This window comes from Phragmites australis, chromosome 5, assembly GCF_958298935.1.
Source record: "Phragmites australis chromosome 5, lpPhrAust1.1, whole genome shotgun sequence".
NCBI lineage: Eukaryota > Viridiplantae > Streptophyta > Magnoliopsida > Poales > Poaceae > Phragmites > Phragmites australis.
This window is the reverse complement of record NC_084925.1, coordinates 16,599,918-16,621,258: the sequence shown is the minus strand read 5'-3', so window position 1 is coordinate 16,621,258 and position 21,341 is coordinate 16,599,918. Positions and strand designations below refer to the sequence as shown.

The 21,341-nt window shown below is 46.2% G+C and overlaps 1 protein-coding gene across 2 annotated transcripts; it reads right to left on the bottom strand.

The window, feature by feature from the left end:
- Positions 1 to 116: 116 nt before the first annotated feature.
- On the bottom strand, positions 117 to 18,286 carry LOC133918851 (vacuolar protein sorting-associated protein 45 homolog). 2 transcript variants are annotated; one of them, XR_009909852.1, is made up of 13 exons: positions 17,983 to 18,286; positions 17,697 to 17,898; positions 17,528 to 17,607; positions 17,206 to 17,433; positions 16,214 to 16,339; positions 16,049 to 16,129; positions 15,814 to 15,955; positions 15,534 to 15,712; positions 13,415 to 13,570; positions 1,290 to 1,397; positions 1,094 to 1,215; positions 711 to 852; positions 117 to 526 (listed from the first exon to the last, which is right to left on the bottom strand). XR_009909852.1 is itself a non-coding variant. In XM_062362932.1 (13 exons), the coding sequence occupies exons 1-13, from the start codon at positions 18,070 to 18,072 to the stop codon at positions 469 to 471; spliced, it is 1,704 nt and encodes a 567-aa protein (XP_062218916.1). In that variant the 5' UTR covers positions 18,073 to 18,286; the 3' UTR covers positions 117 to 468. The 2 variants fall into 2 exon arrangements, 1 of the variants encoding a protein (XP_062218916.1); XM_062362932.1 differs by having other exon boundaries at positions 711 to 842.
- Between the last annotated feature and the right edge of the window lie 3,055 nt (positions 18,287 to 21,341).

Below are 21,341 nucleotides of genomic sequence, written 5' to 3'. Positions count from 1 at the left end.
ATCTGGACTGCAAATTAAAGATGAATTTGCTACACAGGATCCCCTTCCGATCGAGGCAATCTCTTTGGCATCTCAGAAATGTCTAACTCAACTGTGTGTACAGCACAACTCACACATTTCAAAAGATAGGCCGAACCGAACCTGAAAAATGTACGGAGTATTTTTTACAGTCTTTGAGTTTGTACTATCTCTATCAACATTGTAGAATATCAAGACGAACAAAGAACGCGTTTCAACAGAATCCAGATCATTGCTTCAACTGCGTAAAAAGAAAGAAAAAGAATAACAATGAAATGTACAGAAGCTGGACCACCTACAGATCTGCTTATTTCGTTTGGTGTTGCACTATGCACCTAAAGCTATATTACAAAAATTACCACACAAATTTGATTCTATGCAAAAGTGGAGTCAACACTTGTCAATTATCATACACTAGAACGCTTCAAACAGGAGATGGCACTTTTCTGCTCATACTATAGTGCTTGACTTCAATATTCTTTGTGCCTCTCCCAAATCTTCAAGAAATCTGCAGCACATCAAGTTTTGAAACTATTGAAATTTGAAATTCCAAAACTAAAACCCGACCAGAAAATGTGCCGAAAACCAGGAACGGTTTCCATAACCTCTTCGAATTTAGAACACTGAACCTCCAAATAGAGGTATCTGAGACACCAAGAATTTCAAACGAAACGTTGGTACATAGTGCATACCTCTTTGAATTTAGAACCACTGAACCTCCAAGGAAAAAACGAACTCCGGGATTTGCTGCATTATAAAGGGCTACTGATCTTGCTTCCTCGTAAGTTGTCCCTCCAATAATGAATATGACCACATCTTGAGGCCTGTGGAAAGCTACAGTATCAGCAATCACTTCAGTAAAAATTAGCACATCACATTTCAAAATAAATAACCATTGTTTAGAAGAAAAAAAAATTGCCAGCTAAACAGAAACTAAAAGGTATTGACATGAAAGGCCCGTGGAAATGATTTAGCTTTGTTTATCAGGACGTGCTCAATGAGGGGTTTCTCGTCCATACCACCAATAGAAGTTTTTTGTATTAATTGCACACAACATAACCGCTGTCAGACTAACCTGCCCTGCTGGAAGTGATTGCCAACAAGTGGATAGTCAGCATCTCGTAATCGCCCTTTCACAATTCCTTCCATAGTTTGGAAGAGAAGAGGCTGGTGTTGGGTGTACACATTCTCAACTCCCTGCAACCGACAAAAGCATCAGAAGAAGCTATGGTTCATGTAAGAAAATTGCGTAGACAAACTTTTGTACAAACCTTAAGCCCACGAGCCATGTTGCGAGCAATATTTAATAGGTCACGATTCCCGTACAAGTCGCCTGTTCTCTTATCAACACCAGCCTGCTTAAGGAGGAATTGAACAAGCTGCATACAAATATGGTAATACTCGTGAAACACTAGTAAAAATAACTAGTCCCATATTTTATCTCCAATATAAAGCAAAGAGGTAATCAACTGAACGAGACCCAACTACCCCAGTAACAGGTGTTCCACTGTTCCTTTAACAGGAATATAAGGACGAATTCTAACATTCAAGCCCAATTAGCACACCTGGTTTAATTCAAGTCAGAGATATTGCAGAGTCTGGCCTACGGAAATTCTATTTTCCAGAAACTGAGAAACCATATTTATCTAAAATTCTAAAGAACTGTTGTAAAGTGGAGTTAGCATCGTAAAATGAAGTTTACAAACACATAAAAAACTATCATGACATCTTATCATGGACACACTGCGCTTTAGTTGTGTCCTGTGTCAGTTGATAAGTCAGTCAAGAACGGGTTTCGGTAACCAGTTCTTTGTAGAACGGCCCTTGACCGGCATGACAGAAACAGGGCATAACCAGCCAGATTCCAGTGGGTTTCCAGTCAACCTTTTTTTTCTCTATCCAAATTCTTCAATCGTTGTTAGCCTAAACCTTCCACAGTTCATATGAGCTGATTTGCGAGCATTTCCGATAATATCCAGCGAAAACCAGCCATATAGCTCATTACAAGTATCAATGTTCCCATAATTGTCATGGCGTCGGTATAGCGACGCCATATCGGCGTGGTGGTTTTTTGGCTCTCGCCACACCAACACCATGACGCGAGCCACCACACCTGCGCCGTCCATCGTCGCCCCTGCACTATCCACCCGCTGCCCAATGAGATCTCATCAGTCATCCCTGCAGCCTGCGCCGCCTGCCGTCACCTTCTGACGGGATCTCCTCCGCCTTGCCGTCTCTCATCCGGATCTCCTCCCCCTCGCCATCTCTCGTCCGCCCCTGCTGCTGATCCGGCCGCCCACCCGTCACCTCTATCGTCTGCCCCCTTGGCCCTCCACCCACCTCCTCCCGTCTGGATCTCCTTCGCCCGCCTCGTCCCATCCGGATCTCCTCCGCCCCTGCACAGCCACCAAGCCCTCGAGCTCAACTAAGTTGTTTCCTGATCTCTTCTCTCTTCTCAACTAGGTGCTCACTGCTCAACTCACCTTGCTCTAGAGACTACTGAATAGTGCTCAGCTCAACTAAGTAGGTTGCCTTTCGAGCTCACCTTGCATTAGAGAGAAGCATAGCAGCAGTATCACTATACTTCTGTCACGACCCTGAGGTAGTGACCGGAGTGGGTAACTATGGGAGGTGGCCTCTCCTTGGCTGGCTTCTTGCCCGTGGTTGGCGCTGCAGGATGCCTCAGCGTCGATTGAAACAAGTAGTCGAACAGAAAGAGGATGGGAAGTAGAGAATAGAGATGAGACAATTAGGAGAATAGAGTTGTAGCCGATTCTATCTCTAATCTCTAATTCATCCATAGCCAATTACAACTTTGATTTGAATCCTAAATTGAATCCAACTCCTAACCGACTGGATCTCCAATTCTAAAACCTACCAATTATTCTTCCCTGCCGACTCAATCTCCTTCCTTTATTCTTCAAGACTCTTATCTAAAACTTCCTAAACTACTGGATTCGATTCTGACTCTAACCGCAACATTGATCTCCTGCTATCTTCGGCCGCCTCCTACTATAGGTCTTACCAACCATAACATCTCTCCCCTCCTTCGGAAACAGATCATCCTCGAGCTGAAAAGCTGGATATTGCTTCTGTTGCATCAGCAGCAGACATACCATCCCAACGCACCAACACCTGCCAAGTTCCCCGAGCAAATCTGTTGCGCACCACTTGAGCTGGTTTAGGCAAGGCGTGACCATTCAACAACATCGGCAATTGAGGCACTTCAGCAGGAGGTTGACCATAAAAAATTTTCAGAACCCCAACATGAAAAGACATAATGAATGTTGGTGCCAGCGGGAAGACGAAGGTGATATGTGTTAGCAATAAGCCTTGATGTGTGCAGATTTTCAGCTAACAGATTAAGGAGAATAATAGCTAATTAAAGCAGTAATTGCTGTAGTTATTAGCTGTTTGAACCAGGGATTTTCAGCTAGCAAATTGGAGAGAATAATAACCAATTAAAACAGTAATTGCTGTAGTTATTAGCTGTTTGAACCAGCCATATTGTAGTGGTCAGCAGTGTATAAATAGAAAAAAAAACAAAAAAGATAGCAAGCCATTGCAGCACTAAAAATACCACTGCTAGTGTACGTATCTTGGGTAAGTTCTTGGGCTACCTGTGAGGCTGTAGGCCTTTCAATTGGTATAAGTAGGGTGTCATGGCGGGTGAAGATGGCCCTTCTGCAGCTCCTACGCCTGTGGTACAGCGCGTGGTGAGATGTCGGAGGCGCGTACCCGCTGCTCACCAAGCACAACTACGCCGAGTGATCGGTGATAATGGAGGTGATGCTTGAAGCCCGCGGCCTCTGGGAGGCCGTGGACAAGGGCGGCGTGGATAGGGTCGACGACAGGTTGGCAATAGAGGCTATCTTTCGCGCAGTCCCTTGCGAAGAAGACGGCGAAAGAGGCCTGGAACGCCATCAAGACGATGCGCGTCGGCTCCGAGCACTCTCGCAAGGTGACTGCCTAGAAGGTGAGGAAGGACTACGAGGCGATCTCCTTCTGCGACAGCGAGTCAATCGACGACTTCGCCATGCGCCTCACTGGGATCGTCCACCAGCTGGAGGTACTCAATGATCCGATCGATGACGCCAAGGTCGTGGCCAAGTACCTACGGGTTGTCACGCCCAAGTTCGCGCAGATCGCTCTCTCCATCGAGACGCTCCTTGACATCTCAACACTGACGATCGAGGTCACGGGACGGCTCAAGGCGGCGAAGGACCGCCTCGACTCGGACCAGGTGATGCCATCGACATTCGATGGCAAGTTGCTGCTCACGGAGGAGTAGTGGCTTGCGCGCCAGAAGGAAAGGCGAGTTAGCGAGGAGGGTCGCGGTCTGCAAAAGGCGACGATAAGAATCGCCGCTCCCGTGGCTCGCACAAGAGTGCGGCTGATGGCAAGAACGCTGCCCGCAACGACGACCGCGACACCTGCCGCAATTGCGGGCGTACCGGTCACTGGGATCGTGACTGCCACCAGCCCAAGCGAGGTCAGGCGCACCTCGTGCAGCAGGACGACTACGAGCCTGCGCTACTGATGGCGCATGTCTACGTTCTGAACGACGACACCACGCCGGCGTCGACAACAGTCCACCTCGACGAACCACGAGCACAGGCGTTCCTCGACGAGGCGGACGCCGGTGAACTCCAGGAGGGCTGGTACCTCGACACCGGCGCCACCAGCCACATGACGGGCCGCAGCGACATCTTTGCCTAGCTTGATCGCGCGGTATAGGGAACCGTACGGTTCGGCGACGGATCGCTCGTCGAGATCCACAGCTGCAACATGGTGCTGTTCACCGAGAAGAACGGCGAGCACAAGGTGCTCTTCGACGTCTCCTTCATCCCACGCTTGAAGAACAGCATCATCAGCGTCGGCCAACTCGATGAGTGACTCGAAGGTGCTGATCGAGGATGGCGTGCTGCGCATCTGGGATCGCCGGCGCCATCTCATCGCCAAGGTGAACCGCGGGCGGAACCAGCTCTACATCCTACGCCTCAACATCGCGCGCCCCATCTGTCTCGCGGTGCAACACAACGATGACTCGTGGCACTGGCACGCCTGCTACGGCCACATCAGCTTCGACGCGCTGCACCAGCTTGGCCGCCAGGACATGGTGCGTGGTCTTTCACGGCTAGAACACATGGAGCAGCTCTGCGACATCTGCGTCATGACGAAGCATCGCCGAGCCCTGTTCCCAGCCAAGGCGAAGTACCGTGTAGAGGGCATCCTAGACCTCGTCCACAGCGACCTCTGCGGCCCCATCACACCGGCAACGCCAGGCGGGCGCCGCTATTTTTTGTTGTTGGTAGATGACGCCAGCCACTACATGTGGCTGGCGCTTCTCACAGCAAAAAGTGATGCTGCAGCGGCCATCACGAAGTTCCAGGCTGCTGCGGAGGTGAAGAGCAGGCACAAGCTTCGCGTTCTACGCACGGACAATGGCAGCGAGTTCACCTCCGTTGAATTCGCGCGCCACTGCGAGGACCACAGCGTGCAGCGGCACTTCTCTGTGCCGTACACGCCGCAGCAAAACGGCGTGGTGGAGAAGAGGAACCAGACCATCCTCGCCACCGCACGCGCCCTCCGGAAACAACGGAAGATGCCCGCTGAATTTTGGGGGGAGGTTGTGACCACGGTTGTCTACCTCCTCAACTGGGCGCCGACGAAGAGTCTTGACGGCGAGACGTCATTTGAGGCGTGGCACGGGCGCAAGCCGGTAGTAAGCTACTTGCGTACATTCGGGTGTCTTGGTTATGTAAAGGATACACGACCAAGCCTGCGGAAGCTCGACGACCGCAGCACCTCGATGGTCTTCATCGGCTATGAGGATGGCTCCAAGGCGTACCGCATGCTCGAGCCCCGGTCCCGGCACGTCCACATCTCCCGCGACATTTTTTACAAGGACGTCGGATGGGACTGGGAGGCGGTGCTGCAAGACGGTGAAACAGCCACCTGACTTCCATGTGGAGGCAGTGGTCAACTACATCCACCCAAGCGCATTGGCTCCGTTCGCAGGCAGCGCAGAAGGCGCTTATCCTGCTACGCCGGTGCCCACAGGGTCGATCTCGTCGCCCACACCCGTCTTCCCCGCAGAGGCAGCCCCCACATACGCAGGGACGGATCCAGCGCCAGCCTCGCTCCTGGAGTTCGTCGCTCCTCCGCCAAACGACTCCGACAAGCTGGATGCTTACCACGACTCCTCCCCTCTCCGTTACCATCGCATCGACGACGTGCTTGGAGGGGGAGAGGCACCAGGCCTTGCCAATCGTGTCGTCGATGGCGAGGAGCTGCTACTGGTCAGCGAGGAGCTGCTACTGGTCAGCGAGGAGGGAGAGACGCGCTCCTTCGCTGAAACAGGGCACAATCCAGCATGGCAGGCGGCCATGCGCGAGGAGATGGACTCCATCGAGTACAACGGGACATGGTCGCTGGTGGAGCTTCCTCATGGGCATCGACCTATTGGGCTGAAGTGGGTCTTCAAGCTCAAGAAGAACGAGGCAGGAGCAGTGATCAAGCACAAGGCTCGCCTCGTCGCCAAGGGCTATGTGCAACAACCGGGCATTGACTTCGATGAGGTATTCGCACCCGTTGCTCGTCTTGAGTCCGTTTGGTTGCTGCTAGCTGTTGCTGCGCAAAATGGCTGGCCGGTGCATCACATGGATGTGAAGTCAGCTTTCCTCAACAGCGATTTGGGGGAGGTGGTGTACGTCGCGCAGCTGCCGGGCTTCGTCGTCGCCGGAGCAGAAAAGAAGGTGTTGCGCCTGCGGAAGGCGTCTACGGACTGCAGCAAGCGTCGAGGGCTTGGAACGAGAAGTTGCACACGACATTGCGAGCTCTCGGGTTCGAGCAGAGCCCGCATGAGGCGGCGATGTACAGGCGTGGCCATGGAGACTCGCTGTTGCTCCTCGGGGTCTATGTGGATGACTTGATCATCACTGGATCAACCGAGGCGGAGATCAACCGCTTCAAGGAGGAGATGAAGGCGAGGTTCAGGATGAACGACCTTGGGTTGCTCTCCTTCTACCTTGGCATCGAGGTGCAGCAGAGTAGCAGTGGGATCACGCTGTGCCAGGCGCATTACGCCAAGCGCATCCTAGAGATGGCGGGGATGCAAGACTGCAACCCTGCGCACACCCCCATGGAGGAGCGGCTCAAGTTGAGCCGTGATAGCACAGCGCCGAAGGTGGACGTCACTCAGTACCAAAGGATCATCGAAAGCCTCCGCTATCTTGTCCACACGCGGCCGAACCTCGCTTTCAGCGTGGGGTACGTGAGTCGCTTCATGGAGCGGCCTACGGAGGAACACGTGGCGGCAGTGAAGAGGATCCTGCGCTATATGGCTGGGACTTTAAGTCTCGGTTGCCACTACGGGAGGACAGCGGAGGCACGGCTTGTCGGGTACACCGACAGCGACCTCGCCGACGATGTTGACACAAGGAGGAGTACATCCGGCGGTTTGTTCTACGGCAGCAGCTTGTGAGTTGGCACGCTCTCAAGCAAAAGGTGGTGGCACTCTCGTCCTGTGAGGCGGAGTATGTTGCTGCCACTACCGCAGCCACACAGGCGGTGTGGTTGGCTCGACTGCTCGGCAACTTCAAGGGGAGGGACGCTGACACCGTCGAGCTGAAGATTGACAACAAGTCAGCCTTAGCGCTGATACAAAACCCTGTCATCCATGAACGTAGCAAACACATTGATGTGCGCTACCACTTCATCAAGGAGTGCTGGGAAGATGAGAGGATTAGTGCTGATTTCGTCGGCACTAAGACTACCCCCAACCATATTCCCTTCATTTCGTTCCCTTCCCGATTCCCTTCCCCGTTCCCATTCCCTTTATTTCTTCTCATCTCCAACAGCTTCTCTTCGAGGGGAATCGCGAAGGGAACGGAGAGAGAATCCCGTCCTGAAGGGAATGACCCTGGGAATCCCGTCCTGAAGGGAAACCGTTGGGAGCGCTGAAGGAAACAGGAATCCCTTCACGACGGGAATCTGGGCCGCGAAGGGAACCTGTTGAGTTTGGTCTAAGGACCAGCTCGCTGACATTCAAACGAAGGCACTTGGGCGAGTCAGATTATATGAGCTTCATGCTAGGATTGGAATGGTCAACATCAATTCCAAGTCCACACACAAGGATTAGGGGGAGATTGTTAGCAATAAGCCTTGATGTGTGCAGATTTTCAACTAGCAGATTAGGGACAATAATAGCCAATTAAAGCAGTAATTGCTGTAGTTATTAGCTATTTGAACCAGAGATTTCCAGCTAGCAAATTAGGGAGAATAATAGCCAATTAAAGCAGTAATTGCTGTAGTTATTAGCTGTTTGAACCAGGCCATATTATAGTTGTCAGCAGTGTATAAATAGAGAAGAAAACAGAAAAGGCAGCAAACCATTGTAGCACCAAAAATACCACTACTAGTGTACGCGTGTCTTGGGTGAGTTCCTGAGCTACCTGTGAGGCTGTAGGCCTTTCAATATGCGACATCACAGATACATTCTATTATCTGAAAGGGCCCACAAAACCTGGGAGAGAGCTTGCCCTTGGTATGAGAAGCCAATGAAGCCACAGACCTATTGAGCAATTTCAGCCACACCCACTCACCTATGCCATAAGCAACTTTTGTGTGCTTCACACCATAATAAATCTTGACGTGTTCCTGAGCATGCAGCACGCGTCCCCACATATCCTGAAGCAAGTCATCCCGTTCAGCCAGGGATTGCTCCACAGCCGACACCCAAGCTCGCCCTTTTCATAAGCCCGCAAGGAGGGAGGGTGTTGGCCATAAACTACTCGAAACGGTGTATCCCGTAAGACTGAATGATAGGCAGTGTTGTAGTAGTATTCAGCCCATGGTAGCCAACGCAGCAATTGCTTAGGAAGATCCCCCGTTAAACAACGAAGATACATAATAATCGCCTTGTTAGCATCCTCGGACTAACCATCACTCTGGGGATGGAAAGCTGAACTCATGTGCAATTTTGTCCCCGATAAGCGAAATAATTCCTTCCACAAATTACTAGTAAAGACCACATGACAATGACTCAAGGAAGCTATGAAGTTGAACCATCTCATCAAAAAAGGCCCTCGCGACCGAACTAGTAGCGTAGGGATGGCCTAGAGGAATAAAATGGGCAAAGTTGGAAAGACGGTCTACCACCGTAAGAATTACCGATTTATTGTTGACCTGTGGAAGGCCTTCCACAAAATCTATTGAAATATCACTCCAAATCTATGAAAGAATTTGCAAGGGCTGTAACAATCCTACCGACTGCAAGTGGCTAACCTTGTTCTATTGGCAGACAGCACAATCCTGAGCATAATCCTAGACTGACGATCTGTCACTTGGAATGCGAAAATCCGCCCGTAGTTGTAATGTGCGCTGAATTCCCTCATGTCCCATGTCATGTGCTTGAGACAAAAGGTGGGGAACCATTGGCGACGTAGCAGGGACAAAGACCCGACGGCCTACAGTGATCCCTTGCGGCCAGCAGCAATGTCAGCGGCCAGCTGCTGTAGTGCTGAATCTGAAGCAACTTCAAGGCGCAATGTGCTGAAAACATCAAACATGTGGGCAGAGCAAAGGCGATGGCCGATTCAGCATCTCTACAGGACAGGGCATCTGCGGTAACATTGGAATGTTCCGGCTTGTATTGTACTTCAAAATCGAACCCCATCAACTTATTGATCCACTTGCGCTGTGGAATCATGGACAAACGTTGATCTAATACGAACTTCAGACTATAGTGATCCGTCCGTACGATGAACCGCCGACCCCATAGGTATGGCCACCAGTGCTTGATGGCCTGGGCCAAACCGATGAGCTCTAGCTCGTAGGCCATGAGACACGTGTGCCGAGGCGCCATGGCACGGCTGAAGAACGCCAATGGTCCATGGCCTTGATGAAGAACTGTGCCCATACCTATCCCGGAGGCGTTGCACTCGACGATGAACATTTTGTGGAAGTCCGGCAACTGAAGCACCGGTGCAAGGACAGGGCCTGCTTGAGGGCATGGAATGCACAGGTAGCCTCCTCGGTACAGGCGAAGCCTTCTTTCTTCAGTAGGCGGGTGAGGGGAGCCACAAGGGCGCCATACCTGGCGATGAAGCGTCGATAGTAGCCTACGAGGCCGAGGAAGCCACTGACCGCTCAAACTGAGCGTGGCTTAGGCCAGTCAACGACGGCCTGCACCTTCTGCTACTCCATAGCGACTCCCGTGGCCGACACGACATGCCCAAGACACGATTGGGGCCCCGAACGTGCACTTCGAACGCTTTGGAGTCCACCAGTGCCAATAGGGGTCAACCATGTACCATAATGCGCAAGCGTACAGTGTCAGCCTACTGGACCTCGACCACCGCATACAAAGAGATGAGGCTCGGCCTGGCCCTCCTCGGTATCGCAATTGAAGCAGAGGCCCTATCGTCGGCATTCCGCCATCTGAGACGGCGTCAGACAACGAATCTGGTGGTAAGGCGCGGCATCAATAGGTGTTGCAATCACGGGTCCTAGCGCCAATGCAACGGCTGATGCTGAGCAAGTGTAGCGAGGTAGCCAAGTCGCCTTTTCTTCTCGTATGCACAAGCCAAGGTCATGGCCTCCAACCGGTCTGTCAGGTCTTGAAGCTCTACATCCGCAGCTCCTCTATGAGGCCGGACGTGAACAGCTGACACTCATATAGTTTCGTCATAGGGTCAGCTCGACTTAGCAATGCCAAGAAGCGACTCTGGTAGTCCTCCACCGTGCCAGTTTGGCGAAGATGGCAAAGCTCACCCAGCGGGTTGCTACAGATGAGGCCCAAAGCGAGTATTACAGAGGGTCTTGGACTCATGCGGCTCACCGCAGCTGCATTCCAAGTGGAAGTGGTGCACATTGCAATCCATGTGGTATGAAGCTAGCCAGACCTTATGCTGCTCAACCGTCTTTTGTTCGTGAAAAAATTGTTCACATCTTGTAAGCCACAGCAGGGGGTCGTCCGTGTCATCGTATCATGGGAATTCCAACTTGAAGAATTGTGGCACTACCCCTGAGTTGTTACCGCCCGTATCTTGTCTGCGGCCAACAGACAAGGGTGGGGTGAGATCGGTTGATGGAGCAGTGAGCCGACGGCCGCCCTGTAGGATGTCGTCTCCTCCAAGTTTGGGGAACGACTATTGGGATAGGCATGTCGAGTTGTCCAGCTTGGATTGAGCGTGTTCTGCTGCTGATGAAACGGAATCACCCACGATCGGAGCATCAATCCCACCCTTAGATTTCTCCAAAGCTATCATACGGTCCACAAGTCCTGTCACCACGCACGTAAGATCGGACAGCACGGTCTTGACTTCACTAAAATTCTCCTGAAATTACTGGCACCACATGTGTTCTTGAGCAACGAGCAACCCCTTGAATTGCTCCTAATCCGTACTGAATTCCATGGTCTCTGGTACCAAGTTGTCACGACCCTGAGGTAGTGATCGGAGTGGGTAACTGTGGGAGGTGGCTGACCTCTCCTTGGCCAGCTTCCTGCCCGTGGTTGGCGCTGTAGAACGCCAGTGCGTCGGTTAAAACAAGCAGTCGAACAGAAAGAGGATGAGAAGTTGAGAATAGAGATGAGATAATAGATTGATTGATTGCCTTGATTATCAATCAGGCCTATTGCTCTTTATATAGAGCTGCAACCGACTCTATCTCTAATTTGGCCAAAGTCGATTACAACTTTGATTTGAATCCTAAACTGAATCCAACTCCTAACCGACAGGATCTCCTAATTCTAAAACCTTCCAATTATTCTTCCCTGCCGAATAAGACTCAATCTCCTTCCTTTATTCTTCAAGACTCTTACCTAAAACTTCCTAAACTACTGGATTCGATTATGGACTCTAGCCACCACATTGATCTCCTACTATTTTCGGCCACCTCATACTATAGGTCTCATAGACCATAACTTCTGTTTAGTACTTTAGTGTTCTGTTAGCAGTTTAGCATAGCACAGTAGTATAGCACTAGGCCACATTGCTATTGATTTTCTAATATCCTAGACTATAACTTTGGATCTACATTTACATTGCCATTTGCCAATATAATTTCATAATATCCTAACTATAATGTGTGTATTCGCCACACCAATGTAAAGTTGTTAAGGTGGTGGGTCGCCGTGCCTCGCCACGCCGCCGTAACAATTATGCTTGTTCCTAAAGGTTATCAAGTTATGACTAAGTGAGACTCTTGGTTACGAGCCAAACCTAGTAAAATATAATTGGTATGTTGATAAACCTAGTTTCCTCCAGATGCTGAACTTGCATCAAAATTCCTTTGGGCAGGGTGACTATTGAAATTCAGGCATGCAACACAAAAGAAAGGAGGCCAAGCAAGTTGCATTGTGATCATTGTGCAGGATCTGGTCGATATGGTCAGCTTGGAACATTCACTAACACCTACAAGTACCTCAGAACCTGTCTGAGGAAAAGCTAATGTCAACCTCTGCTGCGCAAGGAGTAACCAGACTCAGCAAATACAGTGACTACTCCAATTGATCAATGGTTTCATCCAACCTTGGGCTGCATCAAGATTAATGCAGATAGTGTCTTCTATGCCAACAAGAAGCAAGGTGATTGTGGTTCAGCAAGTTGTGACGAAGCAGGTATGTTCCATGCAGCTCATGCAAAGTGGCATCAGACTACCAACATGCTACTGATGCTCAGTTGAAGCCCTAGCATGCCATTGTGGCAACGGATTCGCAAAGCTTTGTCAATCTTTGGACGAACCACAACAGTGGTAGAGCTGAAGTGTCACAAACATACAGGAGCTTAGCAGGATGAGTATAGAGTTGCTTTTGTCATAGAAGTTCAAATGTAGCTGCACACTTGTGTGCAAAAACATGCCTTATTGAGTAGGCAACAGCGAATGTGCCCAGACCAGACACCAGTGTTCCTATGAACTTTTCTTATCTACGATTGTAATCCTGCTAATTAAATATATTTGTTGCCCCTGGATGTAAAAAAAAAAATTCTAAAAGGGCATTACAATTCAAAATGAGCTTGGGTCCCTAAAATTTCACAAAATGTTCGATCTGTGGCTGTAGACAGATCCAACAATGAATCATTACTTTCAAATATGACAAGGTATCGAACATGCATTTCAGAAGCCAAACTATAGAAGACTCCATAGTCCACAAGTGGAGATGTCTATTGATTGCAAAACCAACATTAAAACTATGAACAAAAAGCATAGTTCAATGATGTCAAGACTGTAAACATGAAACATTTATGATTAAAAACCAGCTTCCTCTAAAAGGAAGGGGGGAAAACTAGAAAGGCAATTAATAGCAAACGCAACTAAAAACACCATGTGTAATTGAACAAAACTTAAATAAAAGCATGATCTGCCACAAGAACTAGTCGAATTTACATACTCCAGACTTGTATTTGGCAGAACGAGAAGCCAATTTGTTGAAAAGCTGCATCAACTGAACTGGACTCTCTTTTTCATATCGCAAAGCATAGAGCATTACTAGTCGTAAGTGGTCAATATCAGATACGCTTTCATTGTTTAGCAAGGAAGTGACAGCCTGCAGAAAATTAACAGGTTAGCGTCTGTAATTAAAAAAACAAAATACTAAGCATGCCCTACTTGCATTCATTCGACTCGCATCAAATATGATGAGACAAACGAGTTTAGAATCATACACAATGTGCTTCCATTTTAATGAGCAAGTCAACTTGACAGGTCAACAGTTCTAAGAAGAGGTACAGTTTTGACTCATGTTGAGGCAGAAAATAAGGCAAAAATAAAGTATATTTTCATTTTTAAAGAAAAAAATCAACTCCTTAAGCAGTGAACTTAAGAAGCTGACAACCAATTTTCAAAAGCCCAAGGTTACGTTACATAAGATCCCAATTATAAAAGCATGAAGGCAAGTTCTAAACAATTTTGGATATAACAGGCACAAAGCGAGAACAATTATAACTGGTGTTTCTATACAGACGTGGACCCAGACCCTCCATGCTACGATGCCACCTTGCACACGTAGGTATAAACTCATCAGCAGACCAACACAACACAAGCTACAAAACTCCATTAGGCTTTCTTAAGTATACCTGACCAGACCCTATGTCATCCAAGGTGTTCACATAGTATCTGGATCTACATAGACTAGTAACATAGACTGCTACAAGAGTAGATTTGGTTCAAAACACTGGGAAAGGATCTCAGTTTCCTAAGTTTGTGGAACCAACAAAAATAGAAGACAAAAAGAATGAGGGAATAAACTAGTCATCAAGTAAAAAGACCTAGTCCAACCCACCCACAGCTCTTTCTTGGCAATTAAACACACAGTTTTACGTGGTTCTAGATTTCCAGCCATGGCAACTTTGCCCTTTGATTAATCGACGTGATGATGAGTAGGCAGTCTAGCGGGGCTCAGTGCAATGGTTTATGCATAGCAAGGGGTTTTTCTTGTGGCTTTTTGGGTTGATTAGGACAATTTTGAGTGGAAAAGGAACAATTCTGTCTAGAATCATGGTTAAGTATGGATGTTATGTGCATGTTAGTGGACGTTACTGCTGGCTGACGGACCGTACAGCCCCAAGGATCAGCAGCGCACGAGGCAGAATAGGCAACTCAAGATCAAGCCTCCAACCTTTGGTTACATTTTATTAGGATGCACACATATCCTCATAATTAGATTGGTTAGATGCATATATTTATATTTGGTTCGTTTGGATATATCCTCATAATTAGATTGGTTAGATGCATATATTTATATTTGGTTCGTTTGGATATGTCCTCATCCATAATTGATTTGTTGCATTCGATATCCATGTTAGGGGCCAGTCATCCATGTATTTAAGGGGGCATACAGCTGTGCACCGGAATGAAGGAAGAGCAATGAAATAATCTAGGTTCCCATCTCTTTATCTATAGTCCCTTCCTCATCCCCAAGAAGACAACTCCAACCAGCCATTCTCCCTGTGTTGTTTATCTGTGTTGATATAAGGATTATAACAGCGGACCGTTTGGTTCTCTTTTGCTTGGAAGGGACGGATCCCAAGCCTTGCTAGAAATAGTCATAGAGCACTCCATCGAGCCTTGTTGGACTGTCAATTCAGCACTACGTCGACCTTTCAAAAAACAAAATGTCCAAGGGTGGGAAACCAGAATTGCATTAAGCTTGTGGGTATTTGACTGCGAAAATATAATAAGTGAGTTTTTGACAAACCACCCAACTTGCAGTGTATTTTTGCAAAAATAAATTATAGTTTATACATTGTGTCAAAAATAATCTACTGAGAGTGATTAAGAACATGGAATACACTTTTTAACCAAAGGAACTGAACAATATATTATATAAAAAGAAAAGAGAAGTATCGATTATAAATAGCGCAAGCTCAAATTTCGATAACTATTTCTGAGGTGAACACCTTTAAGTGATGACAAAATGCACATAGGATTTTAAGGACAAGTTGTCACTCACATGAAATTTAAGGACAAGTTGTCACACATGAAATACTTTCCGTGCATGAAATGCATACCTCAAAAGCGGCTGCTTGTCCACTTGTACATGCTAGCTCTTGTTCTGTCTGTGAAACTAGCATAAGCTTCCTTTCCTCCACAATTCTGCTCATCTCGCTCACCAAAGCAACATGTTTTGTTACATTTCCATGTGTCTTTCGATAGTCAGGATAGTTGGTCACGAATTTTGCCATATCACCTAAAAGAATTAACAAGTAAGACGAGAACACAAAACCGCACCATTAGATTTTTCGATGTTATTGGCATATTACATTTTGTTTCCATGCTTTATTTCTTTACCTATACTCTGGAGATTCAGGCTGCTCTTTGAAAGATGCTGAAAGTCATCTACCATTCGTTTGATGTTCATACCAAGGTCCCCAAAATTCTCAAACATGTTAGCTCTAAAAAAATCATCTTGGACCGATGATAAAACCACCTCCTGTATAAGCATATTTCACATGGATCAACATTCAAAAAATATTTAACTATAGTTTTATCGTATCACATAAGAAGAAATTCAACATTTATAAACCTGCTGGTCTTTAGGGACATTAGCAAATATCCTAAGACCCACTTTATTGTTCTCGATTCCAATAAGCTCATGAACCATTGCCTGTGATCCATATAAAATAGCTTGTGAATTAATAGAAAAGTACATTTGAGACAGGGAAAAATTGATAATCTTTTTTTAGGTTACCTGATATGTCCACTGGTTAAGTAAAGGTGTAACAGGATCATCCCTCCTGTCAATCACCAACAACAAGGAAGAGTTCTCTGATCGTCTAAAACCAAAGAGGCCACTTTCCTGCTCATACATCAATCTCTGCATATTCCAAATTATAAGTGCTTCAGAACAAGTTCCATATGAATTGTTATTCTGAATAGATGTCACAATATGATTTATTTATTTTTTGTCAGAAAAATTGAAGAACCTTATGATGTGGAGGGTTTAAGCTACAAAAGGTATTTTGACCTTCCTCTACTTCTACAAACTGCAATTCTTCCTACTCCCATTTGTAGGACAAGTGGATGGTGAAAAAGGTGCTTGTGAAGTGCATAAGAAATAAACACTTCTACCGTACTCACTTTGATGAAAGTAACGTATAGAAATTAATGGTGCCACTCCAAAAGCACCCAATCAATAACAATGTAACTCCAACGTACTGCTCTTATGTTTATACTATTCCACCCTTTTAGATGACAGAAGATAACTATACCCTTTTATGTCTACACAGCATTCTCATTGCTTGTTCAAACGGTTAATATCATAGCTACTTCCAAGTTCCAAGCAATTCTTTGAGATAATACCTCAACCATTACAATCAATTCACAAATCGCACTGATGATGGTCAGTAAGCTCATAGAAGCAAAGCCAAGATTGCTCTTACAAACCAGTTATGTTTCTCTAGTTTTGATTATATTATCTGAACGCATCTTTTGTGGAGCCATAGTAGAAAAGCCTTACTAGAATTAATAAATATTCCAATAATAACTAGATCCTGAAGTGCAGCACAGCAAACGTAAACTATCCCTAAGTGAGTTATACTCTGAATATGTGCTGAGTAACAAAATCTAAAGAGTTCTGGTTTATGAAAACAACATATTGAAACTGTTGAAATTCCTATAGTTTCAGTATAATTATTTTCATATGAGCTTAATAGCAATGTTTCACAGTGACAGTTGACCCACCGCAGTTTCTTGCGCAATCCTTTTTGCAGCATCTGATGTCCTTTGATATCTAATAACAGGGCGGCGCTTGAGGGCCAAGAAGACAGAAGCAATGCCATCAACAGCTCGGTCACAGAAGGTCTGCATACCAGGAGGATCGACCACCATTGGAAGCATGTACATATGGTTATTTTGTATGTTGAGAGTGAAATGGTAGGGGTCAATGGCACAAAAATCAGCATAGAACTCCTGCAAAAACAGAATAAACACATACGCCAATATCAGGCTCCATTTGAAGCACTTTATATTCCAATGAGCATATGCAATCGTACAACACACTGACCTGAACTTGCTGCACAACCTCCTGCTCATCAGAATCGGCGAGCACCTGAATCTGTGGAATCTTCAGTATATTGGAGAAGACTGCAAGGGTACAAACCATTGAAAAGAGCAAAATCAATAAAGTCCCACCGCACCAACATAGATATACCATATCCCGTAGGAAATCGCACATAGATGGTACTCGGCGAAGCGCGGCGCGGCGAGGTGCCTACGGAGCTTCTGGACATTGTCGGAGGAGGGTCGAAGGAAGTAGACGGCCTTGAGGTGCGCCATGGACTCCCTGGAGCTGGAGGCGTTGTCGACCGTCTCCACGAGGAACACCTCCTTCCGCAGCAGATCCGACTGGCTGTACACCACGCTGACCATCCCGACCTGGATGCGAGCGGGCACGGATCTGGTCAGATCGGAATCGGGGAGGAGCCGGAGCTAGGGTTTTTTGGGGGTGGGCGCACGTACGGTTTGGGGGTCGAGGACGAGGACCTTCATCCCTGGGATGTCGTGGAGCATGCGGTCGATGTAGTCGCGGACGAGGGGGATCAGCACCATTGCTGATGCTGCAGACGCGGCGGCTGGTCCTTCTTCGGGTCTGGTGTGGAGGGATGGGGTTAGGGTTCGGTCGCCGGCGCCGAGATCTCGTCGGAGTTGGAGCAGGAGCAGGGAGCGGCCGAGAATTCACAGGGGGAGAGTGGGAACAAGGAAACCGTAGCCGATTCATACATTCAGACTCCAGTGCTCCGGTTAGACCGACGGACGGGGAGAATTACATAACCAGCTTTAAAAACGTCACACCGAATTTTGAAAACCTACGGAAAAAGTCTATTATTCTTACCTCAACTATTTACGTGGTTTAAAAATGATTCATCAAATGGAATAACATAAATTTTTAGTTCCCAAATTCAAAAACCATATAACTTGATCACTCCTACTTTTCAAATGGTTTTTCATATGTAGATGAGTAGACTGAAGATCTCATATAAACATATCATGTGACATAGTTACCATATCACTAAGTCTTACTGTGATCATTTTTTTCTTTCTCTCTCACTTTTCTCAACCCAGTGATGAGACAATCTAGGGAAGAAGCAAACGCCACTTGTTGTTGTTGCGCGCTTCCTTAGCCTCTCCTTAAGATAATTTTTCCAGATTTAAGTAATAATAGGAGAGGTGCAAATCATCTTTAACTAGCAATTGCAAATCAAGGTTCACCCTCAAAGCCAAAGAACAGGATTCAACCTGTAAGCGCTCCATATGCTCTAGCAAGACAATCACAACCTAATAAATTTTCAAATGATACCAAAAGGTCGCAGCATATTAATTCAATTAGAAAATCTCCTGTTGGAGCACATATCAAACTTGTTATCAAACTCTGCACTAAGCTACAATCTTCTTCTTTTTCTTTTAAGTACTATTGAAATTGTATAGTGAATATGGTTTTTTTAAGTATATATGTGATTTTGGTGATTAATAATAACAGATTCAGTGAGACTAACATGTTTATCAAGTATATATTTTAGTAAGTCTCAATGAATGTAAAGAGAGAGAAATCATCAAAGTTGGGATAAAGATTGGATTGAATTGGACAAATCTCAGAAAAAATATACATGTTGGATGATCTGTCAATAGAAGAATTGTACATGTCGGAGCTTTTGTCTTTGAGCATTTGTACACGATGGATAACCCGGTGATTAAAAGGTTGTGCACGCTGGAGCGTTTCAGAAGTTGAAGTTCAAGTGTTCCACATGTCGGATGGTTCAGCGCTTAAAGTTGTGCACGTTAGAGGCTTCGCAGGAGTATTTTCCAAAAATTTCCTTCAGGTTAATGGAAGATAAAGTTATACACGTCGGATGGCTCGGTGTTTATATAGAAGGATTTTGTATAGTAACGGTTAATCTTGGGTGGACGATGCACACCGAAAGGTCCGGTGTTCAGAGGTAGTGCACGCCGGATCATCCGACGTTCAAGAAAAATGTGATCGTTGAAGCAACAGCTAATACGCGGGGTTGATGCTATATATACCCCCACTCGGTCATTTGAGTGTTCTGGAATCTAGAGAAGCTCAACATACACTTGAGGAGACATCTAAGCCGTCAAAGTGCTAATAGTGATCATATAAGGCAATTAGCACAAAGATTAGGGAGTGATTAGCGCTATTAGACCTAGAGAGAGTTATTACTAGATGTTGCTGCCTAGAGAGGGGATCAATGAGTGATCATACCTTTACCAAGTGGTATGTCGGCGTCTTTGAGGTTTGGTGACTTATCGGCACCGTGTGCCTTGGTGGCTCAAGCTTGTCAACCTTCTGGCTAAGTGTGGAGCGGCGGCAAAAAACTTGTACGAGGACGTAAAGACCTCTACCTTGCAGGCTCAAGCTCTGAAGTAAAGATGACAGTAAGTGATCATAAGAGAGGCTCGTGGTGAGCCTTACATTTGTGGCTTGGTAGCTCAATCTACTTGAGTAATAGGTGGACTAAGGGTCATGTCTGGTGCCGATCGGGAGCAATAGCCTAGGTGGCTGCTTCAACGTGGACTAGTGGTGGTGTTTATACCATCAATGCCACGGGATAAAAGTCCTTTATCCCGAGTATGCTCTCTCTACATTCTTTACATTTCCATATTTACATACTTGCAATATACCTTTGCGTGTTTACCTTCATAGAGTAGTTTGTTAGGTTTAGCTATAGGTTGCAAATCCTTTTGAGTGGTAGAGTAGACACACTACATAAATCTAGAGCACTTTGAGATAGAATCTAATGTAGGTTTATCTTGTGAAGTTTTTGGAGCCGATCAGTTTTAAGTGTCCTAATTCGTCCTCCTCTTAGGATGTCTCTGATCTCTTTCAATTGGTATCAAAGCTGGGGCTCACGCCTTTCATAAGGATTCGCCAATCTAAGAGACACTTGAGATGTGGTCTCTTTTTTATCAGTTAGGCTTCACCGCCTAGTGAGTTGTGATATCCGAGGTAGGGATGGATATCAGTAGTGCTCTATATTTTGACGGCACTCACTTCTCCTGGTGTAATATTCTAATGACTTATTTTCTGCAAGCCAAAGGTTAGATGTTTGAAGAGTTATCGAGGAGGGGATGAAGAAATGTCTCACAAACAAAGAGAGACAATTAGTAATATTCTAATGACTTATTTTCTGCGAGCCAAAGGTTTAGATGTTTGAAGAGTTATCGAGGAGGGGATGAAGAAACGTCTCACAAACAAAGAGAGACAATTAGATGCATTGGCAAAGAGTATCCTTTTATCTTCTCTATCCATCAATGCATTCAATCGAGTATATTATCTTATCAATACGCATGATATTTGGACTAACCTCATTGAAATACATGAAGATACAAAGGATATGTGTAATGAGAAATATCATATGCTAGTCACTGTGCTCAATAGCATTGAACAACTTGCCCAAAAAAGTGTTAATGATATGTACTCACATTTCAATATTCTTGTTAATTAGATCAATAGACTAGGTTTGGTGCTAATTAGAGACGATCAAGTGTTAAGAAGAGTACTTTAAGCTCTCCTTCTAAAGTACAAGTTGATTGTCTTCATCGTCTATGATAACAACGACATTAGCAAGATAAATCTAAACCAAATACTCAGCAAGATCACTGCCCATGAGAAGATCATGAACATGAGGGTCGAAGTTTCCTCCTTATCCAGTGCCAAGAACATACCCTCACAAGTAAGCAAACTCCTTACTCACATATGAAAGAGAAGATGAGCAGGCAAGAGTAAAAGTCAAGCTTAAGCAAAGATGATGGTGATAAAGATGAAGAAAGTGATGAAGAAGATAAGCAAAACACCTTAAGTG